The 24,216-nt window shown below is 38.7% G+C and overlaps 1 protein-coding gene across 2 annotated transcripts in view; it reads right to left on the reverse strand.

Moving 5' to 3' along the window:
• The window catches only part of LOC592750 (coagulation factor XIII A chain), a 30,795-nt gene that overhangs the window by 1,489 nt on the left and 5,090 nt on the right, over positions 1-24,216 (reverse strand). For both annotated transcript variants that reach the window (XM_030988431.1, XM_030988430.1), the window contains 11 exons: positions 17,338-17,892; positions 16,687-16,852; positions 16,217-16,329; positions 15,306-15,647; positions 13,969-14,132; positions 12,520-12,800; positions 11,223-11,295; positions 10,182-10,378; positions 8,396-8,620; positions 7,521-7,675; positions 6,549-6,742 (listed from right to left, as the gene is read on the reverse strand). In XM_030988431.1, coding sequence (XP_030844291.1) covers positions 6,549-6,742; positions 7,521-7,675; positions 8,396-8,620; positions 10,182-10,378; positions 11,223-11,295; positions 12,520-12,800; positions 13,969-14,132; positions 15,306-15,647; positions 16,217-16,329; positions 16,687-16,852; positions 17,338-17,877 — 2,450 coding nt within the window. In that variant the 5' untranslated portion in view covers positions 17,878-17,892. The remainder of the gene's footprint in view (positions 1-6,548; positions 6,743-7,520; positions 7,676-8,395; positions 8,621-10,181; positions 10,379-11,222; positions 11,296-12,519; positions 12,801-13,968; positions 14,133-15,305; positions 15,648-16,216; positions 16,330-16,686; positions 16,853-17,337; positions 17,893-24,216) is intronic.

The following is a 24,216-nucleotide window of genomic DNA, read 5'->3' on the forward strand; positions in this document are numbered from 1 at the left end:
ACACGTCCCCCCTCGATTTTTGTAGGGGGGGATCGTACCCCCCGAAAATTTTGAAAAAGTGCAAAAAAAGAATGTACAGCAAATACTGACTAAACACTGCGACACACTATTTGGCTTGTAGGGGCCATGAGTGCAGCGTTTAGACAAATAAAAATGCAAAATTCTTCTGGCTCGGGAGCTATTTTTTTTTTCTCTTTGCCTCTTAGAGGTGTTTATTCAATATTCAAACAGTAACATAATTTTGCTTACAATTTAGCAAATCAATGGAACATCAATAATACACAAGTTATTTACTCAAATATAACTAAGCAAGTTCGCAGGAAATTTCATATTTTGTACTTTCAAATGTTCGTTTATTTCTATTCTGTCAGTCATTTCTCTCTTAAATAAGTAAATCAAACTCAAATCTCTATTATCATATCCATACTTATTACGAAAAATAATCATTTTATAAATCGACCAAAAAGCAATAGTCATTATCAAATCGATTTCGGTTTGCGAATTCATTTTGAGTAATAAAACAATATCTATCTCTATTCTAAGATTGAAAGCACGTAAAACTAAGTCCTTTAAATACTTAAAGAACCTTTCATTTGCCTTACATGAAATGAAAGCATGAAGCACATCTTCAGTTTTTTTGCATTTTAAACAAAGGTTATCGTATGCGAGACCCCACTTGAACAGATTGTTACGGACTGGTAACATATTATATAAAAGCTTGAAATTAAATTCTCGTAGACGAAAATCTTTTATCCCAATCAAATTCCTATTAAAAACAGAAGACCATTTAACGTCCTTCTGCAAGACATCTTCCCAATACAAACAACATTTATTTATTTTAATTTGTTCAAAACTGATCATATTATACCACTGTTTACTACTCAAAAGACTAACAGGCTTAACTGATTTTCCAAATACAAAGTGGGGGATAGAGAGATTATGGTCTTTGAAAACCAAAGGTACCCTATGTTTATCATTTATCCAAATTTTTGGAATTGATTTTTGTAGCTTTGTATAGTCAAAAATCAAAAATTGTTTACTTCTTCTAGTATTAAGGCGGATAAATAATTCATTTACTGAAACAAAAGTACCATCTTTAAAGATATCATTTAAGTATATAATACCACTTTTATACCAGTCTTCATAAAATAACATTTTCTTTTCAAAAACAATATCTTGATTATACCATAAAATATTTTCGTCGACATGCTTCTGTGTCTGACATTCAGCGGATGTGTATTTGTTTATGAGGTACCATGCATGTAATATTTCTATGTAAAAATGTGGGACGTTTCTAAGTTTTAAGAGATTTAAAGTATAATCAGTATAATTGCAATTGAGGAGTAGATGCAGCCCTCCCAAACAGTCAAACCAATGTTTACACATATCTTTCCAATTTCCTGTTGTATTATCTAAAAACATCCCAAGCCACTTCAACCTAAAACTAAACATTTGCCTTTTAACATCAATCATTCGTATTCCTCCTTCACAATAATCCTCAGTAACAATACATCGTTTTACCTTTTCAATTTTACTTTTCCAAAGAAATTTAAATATCAGGCTATTAAGTTTTATCAAAAAGGTAGACGGTATTGTATCAACAATCATTAAATGTATAACTTGACTAATTGCAAGTGATTTAATAATAGTCAGTCTTCCAAACAAAGTCAGGTTTCTTTTTCTCCAGTTATCTAGCAGTTTTTGCATTTTTTCTAATTTATTTTCCCAATCAATCTTTAAAGCACACTGCAGATCAGGTGCGATATGATGTCCTAAGTAGTTTACTGGCCCATCTGTCCAATGTAAACCAAAACAAGTTAGCGACCATCGTTGACAGGCTGTTCCAATCCAAATCAAGACAGTCTTTTCTCTATTTAACTTCGGTCCTGCAACTTTGCCAAAAACCTCTAATTCGATTAAAATATTTTCAAAAGAATTTATATCAGATATATAAAATAAGGTGTCATCTGCATATTGCAGCAATTTCAGATCAATACCTTTATCATCAATATCTAGACCTTTGATTTCCTTATTTTCTCTCACTTTATTTGCCATTAATTCTGCGGCCATTACAAACAATAAGGCCGAGAGGGGACACCCTTGGCGTATTCCTCTCAGAACACTAAAAGTTTCAGATAACCAACCATTTACAATTACAGAACTTGAAATATTTGTGTATAAAATTGTTACCCACTTCTGGAAAACAGGTCCAAAATTAAATTTACTCAGACATTTTTTGATAAAAGTTACATCAATTACATCAAAGGCTTTAGAAAAATCTACCATCATAAGAGCACCGTTTTTACCGTTCCTTGTCATGTATTCGATGATATCTTTAGTAAGTCTTACATTACAAGCCGCCAGACGACCTCTTATGTAACCCGACTGGTTTTCATGAATAATTTTACCAATTACTTTTTGAAAACGTTTTGCAAGCACTGTTGCAATTATTTTATAATCACTATTCAGCAATGTGATCGGTCTCCAATTCTTCAGCTCCCGATGATCCCCTTTCTTGTATATCAAAGTAATTATTCCTTTCCTTTGAGTATCCGACATTTTCTCATTAGCATAACACTCGTTAAGAGCGGCAACTAAAATATCACAGATCTCATTCCAGAACACCTGATAGAATTCCGCGGTTATTCCGTCAGAGCCTGGAGTTTTGTTTTTCTTCATTGCGAATACAGCTTGTTTACATTCTCTGTGTGTTAATAAACCTTCACATATTTTATTTTCATCGTCAGAGAGAGATGAAATATTTTGAGAAAAAATATAATCTTCTGCATTTTTAACATCAATATCTTCTTTAGTATACAACTTACTATAAAAATCAACGGTTTCTTTCAATATTTCGTCTTGTTTTTCAATAATTCTTTTCCCATTTCCTGTCTTCAACTGATTTATGTTTTTTCTGCTAGCATTTCTCTTTTCTAAGCTAAGAAAATATTTAGTACTTCTTTCTCCCTCTTCCATCCATCTTGCCTTAGCTCTGATACCAGCTCCTTTAGATTCTACTTTATATATATTTTCCAGCTCTTCTTTTATGACCCTATATTCGTTTTCATTATCATTATTTCCACTTTGGTTATCAATACATTTTTGTAATACATTAAGCTTCATTTCTAAAAACCCTTTTCTATTTTTTGATCTGCAACTTTATGTTTACAATATTTTTGTGTAAATTCACGTATCTTTATTTTCAAAAGTTCCCATTTCTGTAGGGGACTCATATTTTGAGAATTCATTGAACTAATAACATCACAAATATTTTTATGATAACAGTCATCAGACAGAACACGACTGTTCAGCTTCCAGTAACCTGGACCCTTTTGAACAGTTTTTGTTTTGATTTTTAAAGAAATTGCGTTGTGATCAGCTCTTATTGATGGTCTGATATCTGTGTTTACAACTCTCCCTAAAAAACTTTTATCGACCAGCCAATAATCTAATCTTGAAGCAAGTTTTAGATATTTATTTCTCCAGGTAAACTGAATAGTATTAACATTTATTTTCCTCCAGATATCACACAATTCGTATTTCTTTAACAATCTACTAAAATTTATCGGTTTCTTGTAATAGGAACGGTTTGTTCCCTGAACATGTATAGTGTCTTTCTTGACATTCAGTACACAATTCCAGTCTCCTGCCATTACTAATTTAGATTTTTCGTACTTTTCACAAGAATTTGATACGAAAGTATTCAGATTTCTAAAAAACCGTTCTCTTTGCTTTTTCTTAGTTGGTGCATATACGTTTACCATTGTCAATAAAAGGGTTCCCATTTTAACTCTTAGTAACAACTTTCTTCCATCATCACTCTGCTCTATACTAGTGACATCTATGTCTAGGTGTTCATCAAATAGTATAGCAACTCCTTTGGAGTGATTTGTGCCGTGCGAAAAATAACACGGCCCACGCCACTCACTTTTCACAATTTTTTCAATGTCGGCTGTCCAATAAGTTTCTTGTACAAAGAATATGTGTCCCTTTTGATGTCTAAACCATCTGAAAATTTGACTTCGTTTTTCCTTATTTCTAAGACCACGAACGTTTAAACTTAAGAAATGACAATTCGACATTTACATGAAAAAGGAAGATTGTATAACAAAAATCAAATTGAAATAAGTTTGTTTGACATATCTATCATTTTTTTTTCGGTGGTTTTTTCGTCGACTTTTGCTTCCTCTTTTTACTCTTATCTGTATCATCTTTCACTCGGCGTGTTGGCAACTCGGGTGATTCCAAAGATATTTCGGAGGCTTCTTCTTCGCTGCCGTCATCGACATCGCATGAAGAGACATTGCTTGAAGCATCTGTACGTGAGGGCGAAACGTAGGAATCAGGATTGCTAGAGAGAGGAGCAAACTTGTTAGCGGAAGAGGATGACACATTATCCGGTTTGTTTACTTCGACTCTCTCAACGGCTCCATGGGGTGACTCTCTACTATCTCCGTGCAGAAATTGCGTAATCTTTGACTGAGCGCGCGTCTGGTAGTCATGGTGCGATGGGTAGTTGTGAGACGATTCAATTGTCGCTTGTTGTCTTCCAGATGCGACGAGTTTCTCGATGCTGGCTAGAACGTGTGGGGCAGTTGCGGCTTCGGCTGCTGGTATAGCTGGGGTGTCAGGTTTACTAGTAGGATCTTGCATATGTAACGGAGCTGTTGGGGTATCATCTCTGGTGCAGTCTTGCTGGATGTGTCCTGGTTGATTGCAACGGCGACACACTACAGGGCCACTGCACTGGGAGCGATGATGACCTTCGCTCAGACATCTCGAGCATACAGCTTTAGGTCTCGTAGTTGACGGGAGTTGGCCATAGTGGAAGATCTTGCCTTTAAAAAGGCCAAAGTTCATGATTCGGGGGAGGGGGGTTGATGGTTGCTGAATATACACAACTCTGTCGCCTGTTAGACACTCTGTCAAACGCCCATCCACGCGGAGGCGTTGGTAGCTAACAGTCCCCAAAACTTTGTACTTTAGTCTCTCGAGTTCATCAATGATCAGGGAGTCATGGGCAGATAGTGGTATGTCCCTAATCAGAAGGCGAAGACTATTTTCATTTTCATCTCTAAGAAATGGGTTTTTGTCATACACAGCAATGTTTACATTCCGTACATTCAGTCCATTCGTAATGATCTTGATTCTCTTGTCCTGATTTTCTACATACAGTCTCCACAGACCTCCGATTTTCTGAATTCCTTTGATATCACAGCTACGCACACTTTTACAGAGACATTTGAAAATCTCTTCATTTGTAATCACTTTATCATCAATCGTTGGGATGTCTTTATGTTTAACAAACACTGGCTTACCTCTAAAGTTCGTAACTGTTGGGAGTTCATGTCCAGCTTTCCCAGCGTATGACGTACTGTGTGCAATTGCCGCCATATTCAAAATCCAAAAATGGGCGGGGCAGTTGACAAATACAAAATCCAGTTAAATTCAAGTTCAGAATTACCATCCGAGTCCAGGATATAGGTTGATAGATCGTATAGATGTTCAAAGCGTCTTTCAATACAATATTTCAAGTAAAAAGGTTTCCAAATTTCGGAAAACAAGGGATTTTCAGCTCTCTGGAAAAGGTCGTAACCATTTCAAGTGAAGTTGAATAGCGCTCGGGAGCTATGCTCCCTCGCATAATATCCTTCAAAATGTACAAGTAAATATTATAGAAAAGTGAAGTGTGAAAAAAGTATATTGTTTGTTTTCATACTATAATTTTGCTAAGGAATATAATTTTGAAATACAACAAAACTTCAAAAACCTGTGAGGGGTTGTATTTTTCGTCACCTTCACCCCTCTCACTCACTCGGGCTTGGGGGCAGTCCCCCCCCCCCCCCCCATGTAACATGTAAGAGCGGTGATGATGCGGATTTTTTTTTCATTACGTCACACTTCCCTCGTTCCTCGCATTTTGTCCCACCCGGTCATGAAAAGAAATCGACGCCCCTGCTTTGTGACAGTTTTGGTGTCTAAAGTTCAGACACCTTCCTAAAACTTGTAATGGCAGACTGTAGTTAGCTGCAATATTCCTATCGCCGCAGGATGTTTTGCAGTTGTAACGGCAAACATTTACCACACGGAGATCGCCAGAACGGCATCGTCTTGCGATCGGAAAATTAGCAGGTATTTTCAGTCTACTAGTACATGTCTGGGAAACATGTCCGAACTTAGACAACGAACTGGCATACAGGTAATTACAAATGGGTATGTCATAAAGCTTTCTCCAGAAACCAAAATAACTTAGATCGTTGATTTGTGTCGAGACTGTAACACATTATGTATCTCTATATGCAGGGGAAATAAACATGACTATTACATGTCTCTGATCACTTTTTAAAAATTCCTGTTCCTGAAATAGAGTGAGTTGTAAACTTTACACTATTAAACACTTTTCTTCCTTTTTTCGATACGAATGGGCTATCCAACCGTTTGTCTATACTTTACACATTTACTTACTTTCTTATCGTTTGAAATGTGTTTTATAAACTTGTATGTATATATGGATTTCGGAAATAAAACAAACAAACAAACACACTTACGGGTGTTTAACTGTGAATGGTTTGACCAGTTTAGGAGCTTCCACCACAAACTCGCAGTCCATCAGTGTCTTTTGAAGAGGGTTCGTGAACTCTACCGCGAGCTTGACCTCTGACCCGCTGACCTCACCTTTGACCTCTAGGTCAGGAATCTTGAGTCTGATCTCGTCTTGTATAGTGGCTGTTTTGCTTGTCTCCTTTTATTCAGGAAGAGATACAGAGGAGATAAAAATTAGATTGCACTCTATAAAAAGACGGTTCTACAGAGGTGGTTTAAAGCCCCACTGCACTACTTATAGCTACTTGCGCCCTCAATATAGCAAACAATGGCTTATCGGTGCCTGTTGGTTCCCCATGGTCCCCTTTTTCTTATGTTAATTGAGAGCTGATTTGATGGGATAACCACCTGTCAGTGACCTTGCAGGGAGGTCTAATCCCCCTGGCCAAACTAGTACAGACGGGCTTTTAATTGTCAAACTAGGGTCCCCTATAAAGTGTTGCCATGAAAATACACCCTTTTGTTGGGTGAAGGTGCTTGCCCACAGCTTAAAGTGGGTCAACCTTTTTGTACAGATTTAAATATAGACGCGCCCTTTCCAAGCCTGAGAACCCTACGGTCATGGTGGTTCTGGATTACAAAACACTTTCTTGAACAGCATGCATATACAGAGTATCTAAAGGGGCGTCCTACTGCATTAACTTTTTAAGCGAGTGAAATGCCCCCCCCCCCCCCCCAACAAAAAAACAAAAAGTTAGGTACCCACCCTGAAAAGCATGTCTTTACGGCCGGCCGTCAGCCATCGCCCCCACCCCGAACCCCAACCTCAACCGACTTAGAAAGCCCCGAAAAGGCCGACGGGATTCCCTTGTTACGGCACTCTTATTCTTCCGATTAACTATCAATTAATGTCGGTAACTCCTGTTAGCGATTTGGGGATCACATTAACAGCCCTGTAGGTCCATATCAGTTCTCACCTTGACAGAAACGATGCCGAAGACAGACAGTAAGCCCTGGTCGTCGATCTTGCCAAGGTAGTCATCGACCTTGATCTCGATTTCGTTGACGATCGTTTCTCCGGGACCGATCTTAGAAGTCAGTTTCTCCCGCTTGATTGATTCCAGAGCAATGCCTGAGAAACAAATACAAAGAAGATGACAACATTATTTATATTTCCTTTTTAGTCTGAATTTCTTTAAACATATTCTCAAAACACACCAAGGATGGTTTACAAATAAAGGCGCAGATCTATATTTTTCCAAAAGGGTGGGGGAAGGGAGGCGGAAATTCGAAAATCTCGCAGACCATTATTTCAACTAAACATACCAATACAGGGCTGTGAATTTGGGGGAACTGCTTCGAGGGAGATCGTATGCAAATTTTTTTTTGGCGCAACAGGGGAGGGAGCACTACCAATATATGTATATATATATATTTATATATATATATATATATATATATATTGTTTTTTCTCTCAACATCCCCCCCCCCCCCTCCTTGAGCAAAACAAATTGTGGTTATCATCTTTTCGGGGTTGGGATCCGCCCCCCCCCCCCCTCCCTGGAAACGCCACTGTACAAAAACATAATGAAGATCGAATAAACATCTCAATTAAATCTTTCAGACTGTGTATACTGTCAATCAAAGCTGATTAATTCATTATTTTTTACCATCTCCCTTCCCAAAGTCACTCAATTAAAACTTTTATATATAATGAGTTTGATTTGTACCTTCTGTTGGTCTTCGTGGTTTACAGAAAAATGGCATAATTGATCGGACAACATGCCAACATGCCCTGTAAATTTTGTTGCGGAAGCCGAAATGAATTGTTTATAAAGTGAACGTCACATACCTGTATAATAGCAACTTTCCACGTTGATCTTCATGAAGACTGTACGATCCTTGTCGCATTTATTCGTCGTCTTGATCCGGATGCTGAATTCCTCGCCGATCCAAACATTGCTGATTTCATCGACGACGACAAAGACATCGTCGACGGACCCATCTTCGCGGTAAACGCCGCGGCTCATTCCCTTGTTGACCGCGTTCATGACCGCCGCACGTTCATCAGCAGACCCTGTGTAATACGAATATCCAAATATATTTTGCACTTGGTGATAAAACAAAGAAATTTAAAGCAAATATCCGGCATTTTTGTGAATATTCCTGAAAGTAGTTTACCCTTTCTTATCAATCTGTCTTGTTATGAAATACATCTAATAGACAGAATTCCGTTTTACCTCGTGACAAACAGCTAAAATTGTATAAAAAGAGGAGAAATGTATGGGTACGCAGGGGTTTGAGTACCTGTCACATCGCAATATCTGTTGTCAGTCAAAACATTTACATGCTAGAGTAATTTGCTCAAACATAACCCCAGTCCCACATCTTTGACGAAATAAAACCTTAAAGAGAAGGTTGAGTTCTGGGGAGAGGTAGAAGATAATTTGTGAGCATTATCATTGTTATTATGCAAGTGTGGAAGAACATCAGATAAAAAATGTCCCCTTAAAAGCATGGCTCTTCAAACCCCTTCATATTCTAAATATGACAAGTAACAGTCTGTTATACCACATGTTTGTGTAGATTTGCATTTCATATTTGTATACATTTTCTGTGTACAGTGCTTGTTACTTTACCAAGACTAGGCCAAATTTATTATCATTTCGATGTTTCCAGGACCTTGCAGTACACACCACCCCGCACACCACACAACTAAGAAATCGCCTCCGCGTCCGGCACATCTGAACAAGCATTTGTAGGGTTAAAGGGACTCGGTAACATTGCCTCAGATTCTATATTTCATATTTGTATACATTTTTCCGGCGGCAATCAGCCTGGTCGGGACGTTCCAATTGCATTCGAGCCGCATTCGATCGGCATTTGAAGAGCATTCGAGGTTCATTCGGGACATTCCTGCATTCTGATCGGGACGTTCCAATTGCATTCGAGCCGCATTCGATCGGCATTCGAAGTGCATTCGAGGTGCATTCGGGACATTCTTGCATTCTGATCGGAACGTTCCAATTGCATTCGAGACACATTCGAGCGACAATCCAAAGATTCCGACGGCATTTGAAGTGCATTCCTTTTGGATTATTTTAGTACCGAAAATATCAAGAAAAAAAATTATGGCGGCAATCGAGATACATTCTTGCATCCGCTGGGACGGTCCAATACTTATATGCTACATGATCAACTTTTTCTTTTTTCAATGCAATTGTATGACCAGAACTCAACTTTCTATTTAAGCCGGTAATTAACCAGGTCACCGTCCAATAAAGACCGCAATTGATCCAAATCAATTGCTGGTCCTCCAATCAATCGCAAGTTTGCAGTCTCCTATCTGTTATGTACATAGTTGCGATAAATCAATCGCAAATTAGTCGCGATTAATCGCAACTGTTTATAAGACGAGGCCTTGGAGCGTCGTAAGTGTCAAGTCCAAAAGATATGAGCGCTGTACAAGAACATTCTTCAAATATTTTTTTTGAAATCAACGAAATAACATGAATAGGTACTGTACATTTCAAAGGAACACTGCTAATAATCCCAAATAAGCCCCCACATCTCACCTCGTCATTAATGTCTCTGGGAACTCTCATGTTCCTTGAACGAAATAAACCCCCACAACTCACCTTCAGGAAACTTATACTCCAATGTGACGTCATTCCTTGCATCACTGCCCACGGCTTTGGTGCTGATGCTCCTACCCACGGAGTTCTGGGAGAGGCTGATGTGTTTGAACTTTGCTGACATGGGGTCATTGGGGTTGTGCCGCCCCTTCCTGACCTCCCACGTGACCCTGTCAGCATTCACCTCAGCGAAGACGAACCTGGAGAATAATTATAGTCATATTAAAGCCTGTCTGCACTAGTTTGGCCAGGGGGTTAGACCTCCCTGCAAGGTCACTGACAGGTGGTTATCTCATCAAATCAGCTCTCAATTAACATAAGAAAAAGGGGATCACGGGGGGACCAACAGGCACCACTACTTGTAGCTACTTGCTCCCTCGTTATAGAAAACAATGTCTAATCGGTGACAATTTGTCCCCCATGATCCTGTTTTCCTTATGTAATTGAGAGCTGAGTTGATGAGATAGCCACCTGTCAGTGACCACCCTGGGTGGTCTAATCCCTCCTAGCCAAATTAGTACAGACGGCCTTTAAAGAGTTTGGGGTTCAATCGGATCAACGGGACAGCAGAACAAATAAAGAAGAGGTTCTAAATCATACATAATGCTCTTTCATCTCACAATAAGGATATACGACAAGCTTCCAGTGACATAATTTATGAATAATTTCGGATCCTGGAACTAGTACTTATTTATTGAACCAAATCTTAACAACAAAGTGTGTTTGTTGTTGGGTCGGGGCGATTAGCTTACATTGTCTCCTTTCCCTTGCCTTCATCTAAGAAGAAATTAAGACAATAAAAAAAATCAAGACAATTTGTTACCTTTGATTCGACCAATCGTGGTTTATTACTATCAACTCGATCAACCCTTCGAATCAGCATTTTCCAAATAGTATAATTTGCATAGTCATAGCAGTGTCATCAGAGTTCTATAACCGTACAAAGTTTACGACTTGAAAGATACCACAATCTTCAGTAGCTCGTGTAAGAATAGGATCGTAAAGTCAACTCCCTACTGAGAAGAAGTGATCAAACTTTCATACCTGGTGTCGTGTCCTTGGTTTACCAGCCCTCGTTTGACAGCAATGACAGGGGCAGGACCACACTGGAACTCTCCTAGTCGGGCAAATAAAGATCCAGTGGAGGACGTACGTCAGTGCACAAATAATATACAGCAGTAAGGGCATTAGAATGTGTATTATTTGTTGTATAGGATTATTTTGTATTTGTTTTTAAAAAAATGATGCTTTATAACATGATTTGACTAATGACCGGTCATTAGCATTTGATAATGACCGGTCATTATCAAAATTAATTGTTAGGCAAAATAAATGCCTGGTCATGTGTACGCTCTCAACCAATCATTTGATTAGAATCCACGTCATCATCTGATAATACAGTGTACTGTATAGCTCTACGATTAGGTCCCCCTCCCTAGGTCACCCCACTAATCTAGCTCCTTTCCGACTCAAAGAGCTCATTTATCCTTGCGATGGCAGATATGGACATAAGGTAGCTAGACCAATGGGATGTAAAACATATGCGACCTGGGAGGTTTTTCAAAAAGACTAAGATCGACTTTAAGTTGGACTTAATTATGGCAGGCCGTTCATGCTACTGTTTTCTCTCACCATTTACAGGCATTGGTCTCTCAAGGGGCGTACAAATCTAGTGTCACAAATATACAGAATAATGGTGAGAGCAACCAGTTGCATGAATGGCCTGTCATAGTTAAGTCCAACTTAAAGTCGATCCTAGTCTTTGTGAAAAACTCCCCTTGTCTATTAAGATATAAACACTGAGCAATGATCGAACACTGAATCTTTCGTATGAGAGTCAAGACCCTTAACCAATATGGCAGCTCTTCTACGCAAGTTCCCAAACAATTATAAAATATTATATATATGTCACTTGAGTTGAACAAGAAAAATAAATAAAAATAGTGTTAACTGGTATAGTCGACCAGTTTTTGAAACGCCATCCTCTCAAAAAATGAATTGGAAGTTTTTATTACCAATCATGTAAAAAATATGCTTTGACTAATACGTGATGATACAAATTTTGCAGGGAAACCGCCTACTTTATTGATATATTAGGTAAATTATCATATCGATCCGGCCAGGATAAATATCGCGAATGCACTTCAACATTGAACATTTTAGCATATATTTCTGCTTTTTTGCGAATGTAGGTTGAAGTATTGCCATCTAAACCTCTGAAGGCAATATTTAAACAATATTGAATGGATATTTTGCACCCAAAACCCTTGAATCGCTATTTTACCCCTACGGTCTTTACCTTTAACTGTCGGTATAATGAATGTGTAAGTAAAGTGCCTACCGTCGCTTGTTTCTTGTGGTGTCGAGTCCACAGCTTGCCATCCGCCTAGTCCAGGATCCAGGTCAGGTCTAGTCATCCAGGCTTCGTTCCAGACGTGGAAGTTCCAGACAGAATCATGACCTTTCTTGAGGTCGTTGCCCCAGAGGTCAACGTACTTATCGATGGTCATGTTGTCATCGGTGTCGTGAGCGGAAGCGAAGTTGGTAACGCTCCGTGCAGGGATACCAAGGCAACGGAGAATGGTGGTGAAGACTCCAGAGAACACCCAACATTGACCATACCTGCATGAGGGCGCACATATGAAAATATTTCATTTTTCTGACTTTTCATTTCATTTTATTCCATTCGTCATAATAAAAACATACATAATTATAACATTGATAATTACAGATAAGTAAACAACAAAATAACTAAACATGAACAAAAATTACACCGGCAAGAAAGAACAATAAAGTCTTATGTGGTGCTGGTCCCTTACGACATAATAAAGAATTTTAACCTATACCAAACACCTTACACCTAAAACCTAACAACTAACATCTACCATCTAACACCGAATTGCATATATGCTATTCACAAAAAAACGTAATTGTTTGTATCTCTTTTTAAATGTATTCAGAGTAGGGCTTGCTTTATTACATGACTAGAAGGGGACACATTTTCAGTCAAAATGACTGTCGAAGCACTAACCAACATCAACAACAATAGAGGCACACACACTACCTTTTCTTGTTTTTTAATTAAACCGATAATCTGGACCCTGTTTCATGAAACCGATATCAAAAACAAGTTACAAGCTACTGTTATAAGCTACTAAAATCATGGCATCTGATTGGCTGAGAGCATAATTATTTGTCATTGAAATTTAGCATTTGTTATAGATAATCAGTTTTATGAAACGGGCCCCAGATTGGACTGGCCGTCGGACTTCCGGATCTTATTCAATAGAGGCTGTACGGCTTAGCGGGGAGAATTATTGTTTTGAAAGTGAGCTCGGTTGAAGATGGCTCAAGGATTGAAGAATGCCATGACATTCTCCTTTTTCTCTTGAGGCAACGACAAAATACACTAAAACTGACAGTATACAAGTAATACACAGCAGTGAGTGCATTAGTAAGAATTACCCACACAAGGTACCTTTGGAACAGTCTAACACGCCCAAGGCGATAGCCGAGGGTCTTTGGACTGTTTTGAATGTACCGAGTGTGGGTAATTTTACTAATGCCTGAACAAAAAGATAAGTTTTTATTTGTTTTTTTAAACGGTGTTTTATAATATGATTTTACTAATGACCGGTCATTAGTATTTGATAATGACCGGTCGTTATCAAAATTACGTGTTAGGCAAAATAAATGCCCGGTCACGTGTATGCTCTCAACCAATCATTTGATTAGGATCCACGTCATCATCTATATAACACTACATAATTTGGGCATGCTCTCTACTTACATGACAGGCATTCCAGTTGATTTGTATTCCTCCAAGATGGCGACGCTGCCGTTCCATTTGGTAGGGCTGATACCATCATCATAATACCCACTCCAGTTACCCACCAACACGCCTGCAGGTCCCCTACCAGAATCATTGATGATGGAAGACATCACCCGAGACACCTAGGAATGGAAACACGAGAGGAACCATCTTCTAATCACATAGCCTACATAGAACTAATTTACATATTAGTCTTACAAGCAATGTGCACACATTTGGCTGACTTTCCAATTTAAAGATAAAAGTGAGTTCTTTAAAAAAGAAAAAAGAATAATAATTCTCACAGAATCAAAAGAAAATTACACTGAATGTTCAAGATTACAAATAAATGTTGTTTGCCTAACAGTTTTGGTAGAAAATGTATATACTGGCTGAGTTATGAGCATAGAAAGATTAGGAAATCAAGGTTAGTGGTCCGACACCATTTGTGTAGTCCCATAAACATCTTTCTGTGTACAGTGCTTGTAACTTTACCAAGACTGGGCGAAATTTCTTATCATTGTTAAGATTACAGAACCTTGCAGTACAACATCAATACTTATATGCTAGATGATCAACATTTTCTGATCGATTCCACACCGTTTTTTCCCAATACAATTGCACGACCAGAACTTAACTTTATTTTAAGGTGTTTGATATTAAAAAAGAACACCACTCCTGGATTTTACCAAGTCGAATGTCCTCGGGATTTCAAGTAAAAAGATCGCTATGAAACAGAGTCTTCAGTGCCACGCACGTTCTACCAACTAACCATAACCTAACTAGGATTTTACGAAACCAGGGGGTCAATTCACCAAAATGTCAGTCTTAATTCATTTGACCGACTAAACTGCGGTCATACATGCATAATACTTGTATTATTTTTGTCTTAAAATGCACTTTTCCCATTTCTATATTGTGGATCAATACCAGCCTCTATTTGGCTATCACTGTCTCATTTGTATCTCCGTCTGAGGGCTTATTTCTTCTCGTTTACATGAGCCCATGTCATCCTTTGGTCTCATTCAATTAACGTATAGATTACACGTTCAACACAAATTGATGTCCTAGACCATTCTGTATTAAAAAGAAAAGACCACTTATCGGTCTTTCATGTAGGTGGCATTGTCGTACTACAGTCAAACCTGTCTATAGCGACCACCAAAGGGAAACACAAGAAGTGGCCTTTGTAGACAGGTGGTCTTTGTAGATAAGTTCCTTTGATACATGTTTCAATTAGAAACCATTTTTAAGGGAAACAAGAAATGTGGTCTCTGTAGACAGGTGGTCACTAAAGCAGGTTTGACTGTATTTACCTTGATTGGGTTCCAACTGTCCTCTGCTTTGATGTGATCCTCAAGAAGCTGAAAGACCACTTCTCTCACATCAAGGTCGAACTGTCCATAGTTCCACTTCTTGGCGTGAAAGTTCTTGTAGGACCCACGCCAGATCAGGCCGACGTCCTCCATGACGTATTCCTTCCGCTCGTCCTCGCTCCCAAGGAAGACGGCGTCCTTGTCGCACCAAGGGTTGAACAGCATGGTGATGATCTTCTTCCTCTGAGCAAACTCGCGTCGGACACCAGACTTGAGGCCCTTCACAAGGATAGTCAGGGTGTAGCAGCCTACGAGGGCGGTGGGGGCGCTCTTCACTGATAACTGCGGAGGCAACCATAACGTGTGAACAAGAGATATTGTACGTGTATTATTGTTTCGGTGGCAGCGCCAATAAAGCCTTTGACTTTCCTAGCCGTTTCCAAATTCATATGACATTTTTGTTGTTGGTGTATTCTATATTGTAAAAGTTTCTCTTTAACTTGCACGCTGTTTTTTATATTGTATATGTTTGTTATGATGTTTTTTATGATAAATGAAATAAAGATCAATTCAATTCAATAAATACGGTTTATAAATGATATACTTATGCAAAGCAACATCAACATAGGACAAACAAATACGATGTCTCAAATTAAATGTATTTCCAGCCCCTCTTTGCAGACGTGATATTTATATGCACTATGTACAATATTGGAAATGTAAGGACCTTACATTTATTCTGAGTAGGTAGAGACTTAAAGCGAGGGAGAGAAATTGAAGCGAGAGAGAGGAAGAGAAGGACAGCGGGGATAGAAGGAGGAGAGAGATAGAGAGAGAGAGAGAATGAGGGAGGGGTGAGGAATACAGGCTTATCAGGTAAGAAGCCATACAGAAAGTTAATGTTCATATACCTTGACTGAGTTTTCTTCTATTGATTCAACTTTGACACTCCATTCTCCCTCTTCAAATGATCCATCTAAAGATAGTGATATCAACGTTCCATTTGTAGGCCTAGGTATCTTTGCTGTCAGAATTATATAAAAGTAAAATTGGTACATGAATAGAGTAATACAAAATATTGTTTAACTGCTGTATATCTATTACAAATAAAGACCGAGAACTGCCCTCACTGCACCTGCAAACATTAATTTTTTTCTAGGAAACATATTCCTCGATTAAAAAAAAGTAAAAGTTGTAAAATCAAGTTAGACAGCATCCGACCAAAAGCAGAATAATTTTCAGCTGATGATTAAGAACAGGCTTGTTATATTTTTTCAATATGAACCTAAACAATCAATTTTTAAACTGTGGGAAAATGAAACCTTATCCAAACGAATTCTATTAATCGCAATACCAGTCCATCTTTATAAGAAATCCTTACTTTTGACTGCAAATCGTAGAATGATTGTTTCCATCTCTGGGTAGTACTTCCGGTTTAGGTTGATCTCCATGTTGAACTCCTGACCTCTCCTCACGATCAGGTCAAGATCCCTGCTCATGTCTTGTTCAAACTCATCGGTATGGTGCGCTTGCGCGTTCTCTAACTCCTGAAACAAATCAGCCAATCAGAAGGACTCTTTTTCATTTCCATGATCAACTTGTAGTCACAAGATGAAACACAGACTGTGAAAGTTGAATTTTGTGACCGTAATTTAGAGTGAGCGCCATGAGCGCTGCATCCCCATCACCATCACCATCATCTTCATTAAAATCATCATCAAAATCATCATCGTCACCGTAACCACCATCATGATCATCACCATCGCCGCCGTTAAAATCACTATCAACATCATCATCAAGTCATATCATAATTTCGAAAGAATATTTGAAATCTATGTTTTTAAACGTGGTTAACATTAGGGTGCTCCATCCGATCGTAAAGAACTAACGATGTTGATAATCGTACATCTTCCCCACTGGAAATGCATGGAGTTAGATGGTGTAACATCGTCATCATTCATGGATAAACTTTATTCATGGGTCCGAATTCATCAGTCGTAATCTAAATTTTCAGATGATTGACAATACTTACATAGAGTTTAACACCAGTGACTGAGAGTGATGGAAGATTGGATAGATCTGGTGCGGCCGGTTTAGCAGGAGCAGGAGCAGGAGCAGGACCAGGTCCTGGAGCAGGGGCTGAAGCAGGCTCTGTAGTTGGAGCAGTATCCACATCAGCTGGAGCCGAATCTCCAGCCGGTTCTCCCGATGACGGCTGCGCTGGTTCTTCCTCTGGTTGAGCTGGAGACGCGTCACCTCCGCCTCCTCCAGCTCCACCGGCTCCTGCCTCCGTCACACCCGGATCTGCCGTCGTCGCTGCTCCATCTCCGCCCTCCCCGGCCATCATCGGGCCAGGAGCCTCATGGGAGGAGGTCTCCACAGTTGGAACATCATCACCGACATCCCCGTCTTCGTCAGAATCATCGGCTAGGTCCATGGTGCCGAAGTTTATTTCGAACCACTCCCATCCTGTCTTCTTAGGGTTAGGGTTAGAGGAGTTCACACCACCGCCTGGTCTGGTGGCACCGTTTGGATCTGGGCGGGACCCTGAACGACTAGATCCTGATCCCATCTTCTGATCCTAAATCTTTGGATAACATGAGTAAAATTGATATTGTATTACAAACAAAGAATGATTTCGTAGCCCTGACAACAAGAAATCTATAATGTAGGCTTATTTGATAATAAGATTACCTAATATTGGGAATTTGTTTATAGGGAACATACACCACGCAAGGTGTTCAATTCGCTCCAATATAATCGCTACCCGCGAGAGGTAACCATCATGCACGTAACCCTATAGATGGGACTGGACTTAAGCTTACGCGAACGTTTCGCCATTGGTCGTCGATGACATTGCCTTCGTTTTTTTTCCCGTGATAGCCGAGGGAAAATAGTTATGAATAGAAATTTCGACGAGAGCTTCGATATATTTTTATTTATCATTTACGAAAGTATTGGCCTAGCGTCTAGACGGAAAATATGAAAATTAATGCAATATTTTCTGCCAAAAACAAATAAAAAATGGCGCTTCGTTTTGCCCATTTTTTGCATATTAAAACGAGATTTAACTACTAACTGCAATATTAATGAGTTAGAACAACTCTTTTTCTTCAATTTGACATTTCAATCATTTCATTTGGTGGTTTCTAAAGCGAGATCTTACAGTTTTGCTAAGTCTCTTTAGTAGTGGTTTGGAGTAAACAAGCTGTTTACTTTATGCATTTTAGGCTTCAAGGACGAAAGCTTTCGCACCGATAATTATACTCTGGCCCCTTGCCTGCGTTTGTGCGCATTGACACCGATTGAAACAGGCGACATGTGTGATGTGTACATGTACACGTCACACGTATCGTCTCGATAACCCATTATTAGACTCTGTACCTGAACGGCAAAACTTCGTTTTACACCAGCAATATTAGCAGCACTATATCTAGCCGAAGCAAGAATGTATCGGTGTTGATCCTCAAAACGTGCAAGGAAAGGATAAAGATATGGAACAAAAAGGGGAAATTGGAGACCTCGACCTCCCGGTAGAAAAGGTGGATATGGTCAGGGAGGGTGAGGAGGATGCATTTGATGAGAGCCATTATGACTCTAAGTCTGCCTCTGATGAAGAAGAGGACATCGGAGATGGATTACTGATCTATGATTGCCCACCTTCCCAGGACACAGAACGTATGTGGCAGTGGCATTATCCACGAGAGTTCATACCAGTTGGTTGTGTTGAATATGATGATGAATACTCCAGGAGCGGAAAGTGGATGTTGTTCTACCCAATGTCGGAGATTGATGAAAAGTGGAAGATGGCAAAGGATTTGTTTGATACCGGTGAGCTGAGGGGTGTGAGGGGAATGAAAGTATCAACAGCTATGGACAATCCAAGATGTTTTGATAATACTATGCCAGTGCTTATCATGTATTGTGGACCGTGGACTGATGAACTGCTCGTGAGAAAAATTGGGAGAAATCTGGTACAAAAAATTAAGTATGAAAATAAGAATGGTTCTATGTTGTACAAAACAGACGACCAAACCAGAGGGGGGACAAGGGCAACAGGTCAAGCTGTAAACCACCGTTACCAGATGCAGGTGCCAAGGCCTGTCGAAGGAACTGCTAGCTCAGAAATGCCGGAACCTCTGCCGTCCGAAGACACGGGAGACTATTGGCAGTGGCACTATCCCAAGTGTTCACCTCCTGGTTGTGCTGAGGAATATGACTACTCAAAGAGTGGGCGATGGATGCTGTTCTATTCATTGGCAGAGATTGACGAGAAATGGCAGATGATGAAAAGCTTGTTTGATTACAATGAACTGGATGGAGTTCGAGGATTAAAAGTCTCTACAGTCTGCTCCCTGCCAGTTAACGAAAGGGGAAACAGTACTGCAGTTATTATGGTCTACTGTGGGCCATGGGATGACGAAGATCTTGTGTTGAGAGTAGGAGTAAATTTAGTCCAGAAGACCTCGTATACAAACGAATATGGCACTCTTCGCTACAAGACAGATATAGTTGGAAAGGGAACGGCAAGTTCGGGACAGTTTATGTCTACATACAAACAGGTGTTACCAATTCCCAGGCCAAATTTCGGGGCCAACTACAGCCAATCAGGCGAAGCAGAACCCCCACCATCTAGAGACATGAGAAGCAATTGGCAGTGGCATCCGAAGTCCCAAGATGGCAGGTTTACAAACTATGACTCATCTTTGAGGGGGAAATGGATGCTGTTTTATCCTCCGTCAGATATCGATGGCATGTGGCAGCTGATGAAGGATCTGTACGACGCTGAGGAACTGCACGGAGTCAGTGATGCAATGGTCTCCACAGCAAAGAGCATCGCTGGACATCCTGACAAAAACAGCGGAGTCATCATGGTGTATTGTGGACCGTGCGATGATGCAGAGCTCATGTTGAAAATCGGGGAAAACATTGCGTTGAAAACAAAATATAAAGACAAATCTGGTATCATGCGTTACAAGGTAGATGCTCCTAGAGAGGGGAGAAGAGCAACAGGCCAGAGTAGCCCGAGCTACTGGGTACAAGTACCAAAGCCTCAGGCGATACGGGCAAGCACCTGGGACACAGCAGATCACCCGCCTTCCAGAGACACGGCAGAATGCCCGCCTTCAAGAGACACAGGAGAACGCCCGCCTTCAAGAGACAAGAGAAACTTCTGTCATTGGCATCGTAAACCTCTAGATGAGAATGAATATGATCCATCAACGAGTGGGAAATGGATGCTCTTCTACCCAACGTCAGAAATTGATGATCGGTGGCATCTTGTGAAGAGTCTGTTCGACGCTGGCGAACTGCACGGAGTTGGAGAATTACAGGTTCATACAGCAAAGGACAATGCTGGACATCCTGACAGCGGAGTCATCAGCGTGTATTGTGGACCGTACGACGACGAAGAGCTCATGATGAGAATAGGAAAGAATCTTGCAAAGAAGATGCGGTATAAAAACAGAAATGGTTTCATGCTGTACAAGACAGAGGGACAACAGATGAAGCAGGGTAGAGCGATGGGCCAGGGACGGAACCATCTTTACGAAATAAGTTTGCCATGGAGGTACTAATAACATGAGATAAATTTGAAGATAGTTCAAAAGCAGATCAAAACTCTGTTCATACTCTAAAGGGTCTCTTCAGCTGTTGTGCTGTTGTTCAGATTACTAGTCATTAGTGCCAGTAGCTGCATATAACTTAGGTGAGCATTAAAGAAAAAGTGTATTTTAATGTTGTTCCAAATTTTCACCACGTTGTCATCCATTTACATCGATCTGGATAAAGCAAAATTGGTCATGACTTTGGACTTGGCGTTGCTTTCATTCCGATAATCTATCTTCATGTAATGAATTAAATTTTTACATTTGCTGGTCTATATCAGGTGAAGAGCCCATCTTATAATAATAATAATAATAATAATAATAATAATAATAATAATACATAAGATTTGTATGGCGCCAAATCCACTTGACAATCAAATGCTCAAGGCGCAGCTTGTGCAAAAGATGAAATAAATGATAAAGATATACAGACGTGCAATAGGAAATGTACAGATATGAAAGGTACTGGTAATCAATAATAAGCTAAATTAAACATTATGCTTGAGCAAAGTTAGCCTACTGAGCCGCAAAATGCTGCAGTAATAGTTAACAAAATATAATACAAGCAGATCTGATTATTGGATTGGAGATGTTACCATCAAAGATTTCGGTGTTTGCTTTTTTTTTGCTGATGTGTCAACTCAAAGTAATCCTTAAAAATTGGTATAAGCAATACTCCTCTCCCCTTCTAAATAAAAAGAAAAATTATGAATAAAATAAAATGTAAATTGTGTTTCCAATTTCACATAAAACAACATTTTAGAACAGATGATCGTACAAGGGATTTGGAGAGGGATGGAGAAATGGATTTTTATAGCCAAGTATAGTTCAAAGCATCACATTTTGATAGGGATATGGGAGGGGATGATGCTGTTGCTATTGTTGAGGAGAGTAGGAAGATTAATTACTCCTACTTACAATTCATAAACCCTCAAAGTTTTAACAAGATTTGAAGGAAAGTGGTGGTGTTTATTTTTTACTTTCAACATTGCCTTTCAAGTACATGTATGTTGATTTACAGCTCATTTAAAAAGAATTATTGAAATTGACTGTTATCTTTCGAGAGAAAAAATGAAATCAGGCAAGAAATTTTCAATCTTTATAATGTACAGATGCCTAAACGTATTTAAGGTACAGTTTAAATGGCTTCATAGTGTGCTGGTGTATTTGAATATGGATTGTTACTTGAAAGAAAAAATGTTAAAGGCCTTAACATATATCCCAAGGCCATACATTATTTTGCTTCTCATACTGATTTCCCCTATACAAGGTATATATGAGTAAGTCTGTTAGTGCTTGTACTTTGGATCCAGAGGCCTATGTTACTAATATTTTAGGATTGTAAGGAAAATTATAAAATCTTCCAAAATGTTCTCAGAATAAAAAAAAGGCCCGTTTGCTACCTGTATGCTTTCTCTTCCTAATTTGAACAATTTTTATTGTAAAGCTACTTTTCAGGTAAATTTGCTTTAACATTTTTCAGCAATGCATTTGTCTTTAAAGAGGCAATTAGTCCGCATAATTCGAAACTAATGTAAATATTAGATATATATATGCCACCAGTAATTCAATTCAAAATTTAAAATCGGATACATGTATTGATATATTTGTCATTTTTTCACTAACTGTATTTTTCTCTAGACACATGAGAGGACAAGCCTAGAATTTGTATTATAGTATGCAAGCGTACACCACTTTAGATATTGGTTGGCCTCCTGCTTATTAAAAAATGACATGCGGCCCCCAAGGTTGAGAACAAAGTACGATATATATTGGCATGAAGCTTATGTTGAATTTGTACGTAGGTGCAACAGGGAGTGTTGTATTGCTTGTCAATAGTCATACGCATGTAGGCAATTATATACAAATTGAAAACGTTAGTGTGATTCGTTATATTTTATATGTGCGATGTAATTGTAAAATTATTGTAGTTTGTAACAAAGCTTTCTAGACTTTACTGGCATACACTACTGAGAGACTGGCTCGCTTCTTTCTTTCTTTTTCTTCATTATATGCAGAAAACCTACATTTTGTATTCTTTCATCAATCGTCTTCAAACACATTTCTTCCAAAAATCCTCGCATAAGTCGTCACTCTTCACTCAATTATACAATTGGAGTGAATGTTTGCCATCAACTTGTTGGGGTCTAAACAATTTAGAAAGGTTTTAAAAAGATAACAGTCCAAATACCCCCATATTTAGACACCTAGGTTTAAATTTGAATACAATTGTAAACCAGAGTTACCAGACTATCGTATCTGAAGAGTATTTGCAGAATCATGTCTCCTAGAATTGACTACCACTCTCGTTGTTGCCGTCTTGCTTAAATGTTCCATTATCGATCATAGTTTTATTATTGAGCTTGCTTTGATTGTAGCAGCCCACATTTTGAAAATGTGAAATTTTGTGGTGATTTGTATACATGGAGAATAATGACGTTAGGATCACATGGAGTTGCCAATTAGAATTTTCTGTAGCATTTAAATGATTCACCATACTGCAAATCGAATCGAATGTGATAACTTCATTCTTACTTAAGATGATTTTAAAGGACAGATCGAGGTGATTTTCAAGTTAATGCGAATAAAGAGAGGAAAAATGTTACAAATAGAACACTGAAAATGTGTGAAATAGCAAATAGCTTAAGAAAGTTATAGTAATGTTGAGGGTTCTGCAAAACTTCAGATTAGTGAGATGATACTGCCTCACAACTTCACTTTTGCTCTAAAAAATATGCCAGAAAGAATTTGTAAGGAGAATGGAGTTTTGAGAATTTTGAGAATGAACAAAACCACACACAAAAATGGAATGTGTATAGGTTACCCGGTATTAACATTAGCCTCCTTGAAATATATTTTTTCAGAAATAAAATTTCTTTATGAATCAGAAAGCGTTTATAATTAAGTGAAGTACAGTGTGTACTTATAACATGTCACATTTCCAATTTGTTTAAAAAGACTTAAATCTCATTTATTTACATGTGTTGATATTTGTACTATCTGTATAGCCAATATTACTTGATGTACTGTAGCATAGTGCAGCTCATTTCTTCTTCAATTTTGGACAGTTTTTTTTTTTTTACATATCTTGAATATTATGTCGTTTGTTTCTTGAAATTGAAATTCAGCTTTTGGCTGAAAAGGACTTAAGTTTGCAATAATAACGAGCCATTTTGTATGGAATTTATTTGACGAAATCAATAAAGAATGACAATATTCAGACAGTTTGATGCATTCCGTTAATTTTCTCTACTTTTAACAAATACCATTTTTGTCCGGCTGTCTCATTTCGCTCGCTGGACCAC

The sequence above is a fragment of the Strongylocentrotus purpuratus genome, unplaced genomic scaffold, assembly GCF_000002235.5.
Source record: "Strongylocentrotus purpuratus isolate Spur 01 unplaced genomic scaffold, Spur_5.0 spur5_scaffold_17, whole genome shotgun sequence".
NCBI classification, from domain to species: domain Eukaryota; kingdom Metazoa; phylum Echinodermata; class Echinoidea; order Camarodonta; family Strongylocentrotidae; genus Strongylocentrotus; species Strongylocentrotus purpuratus.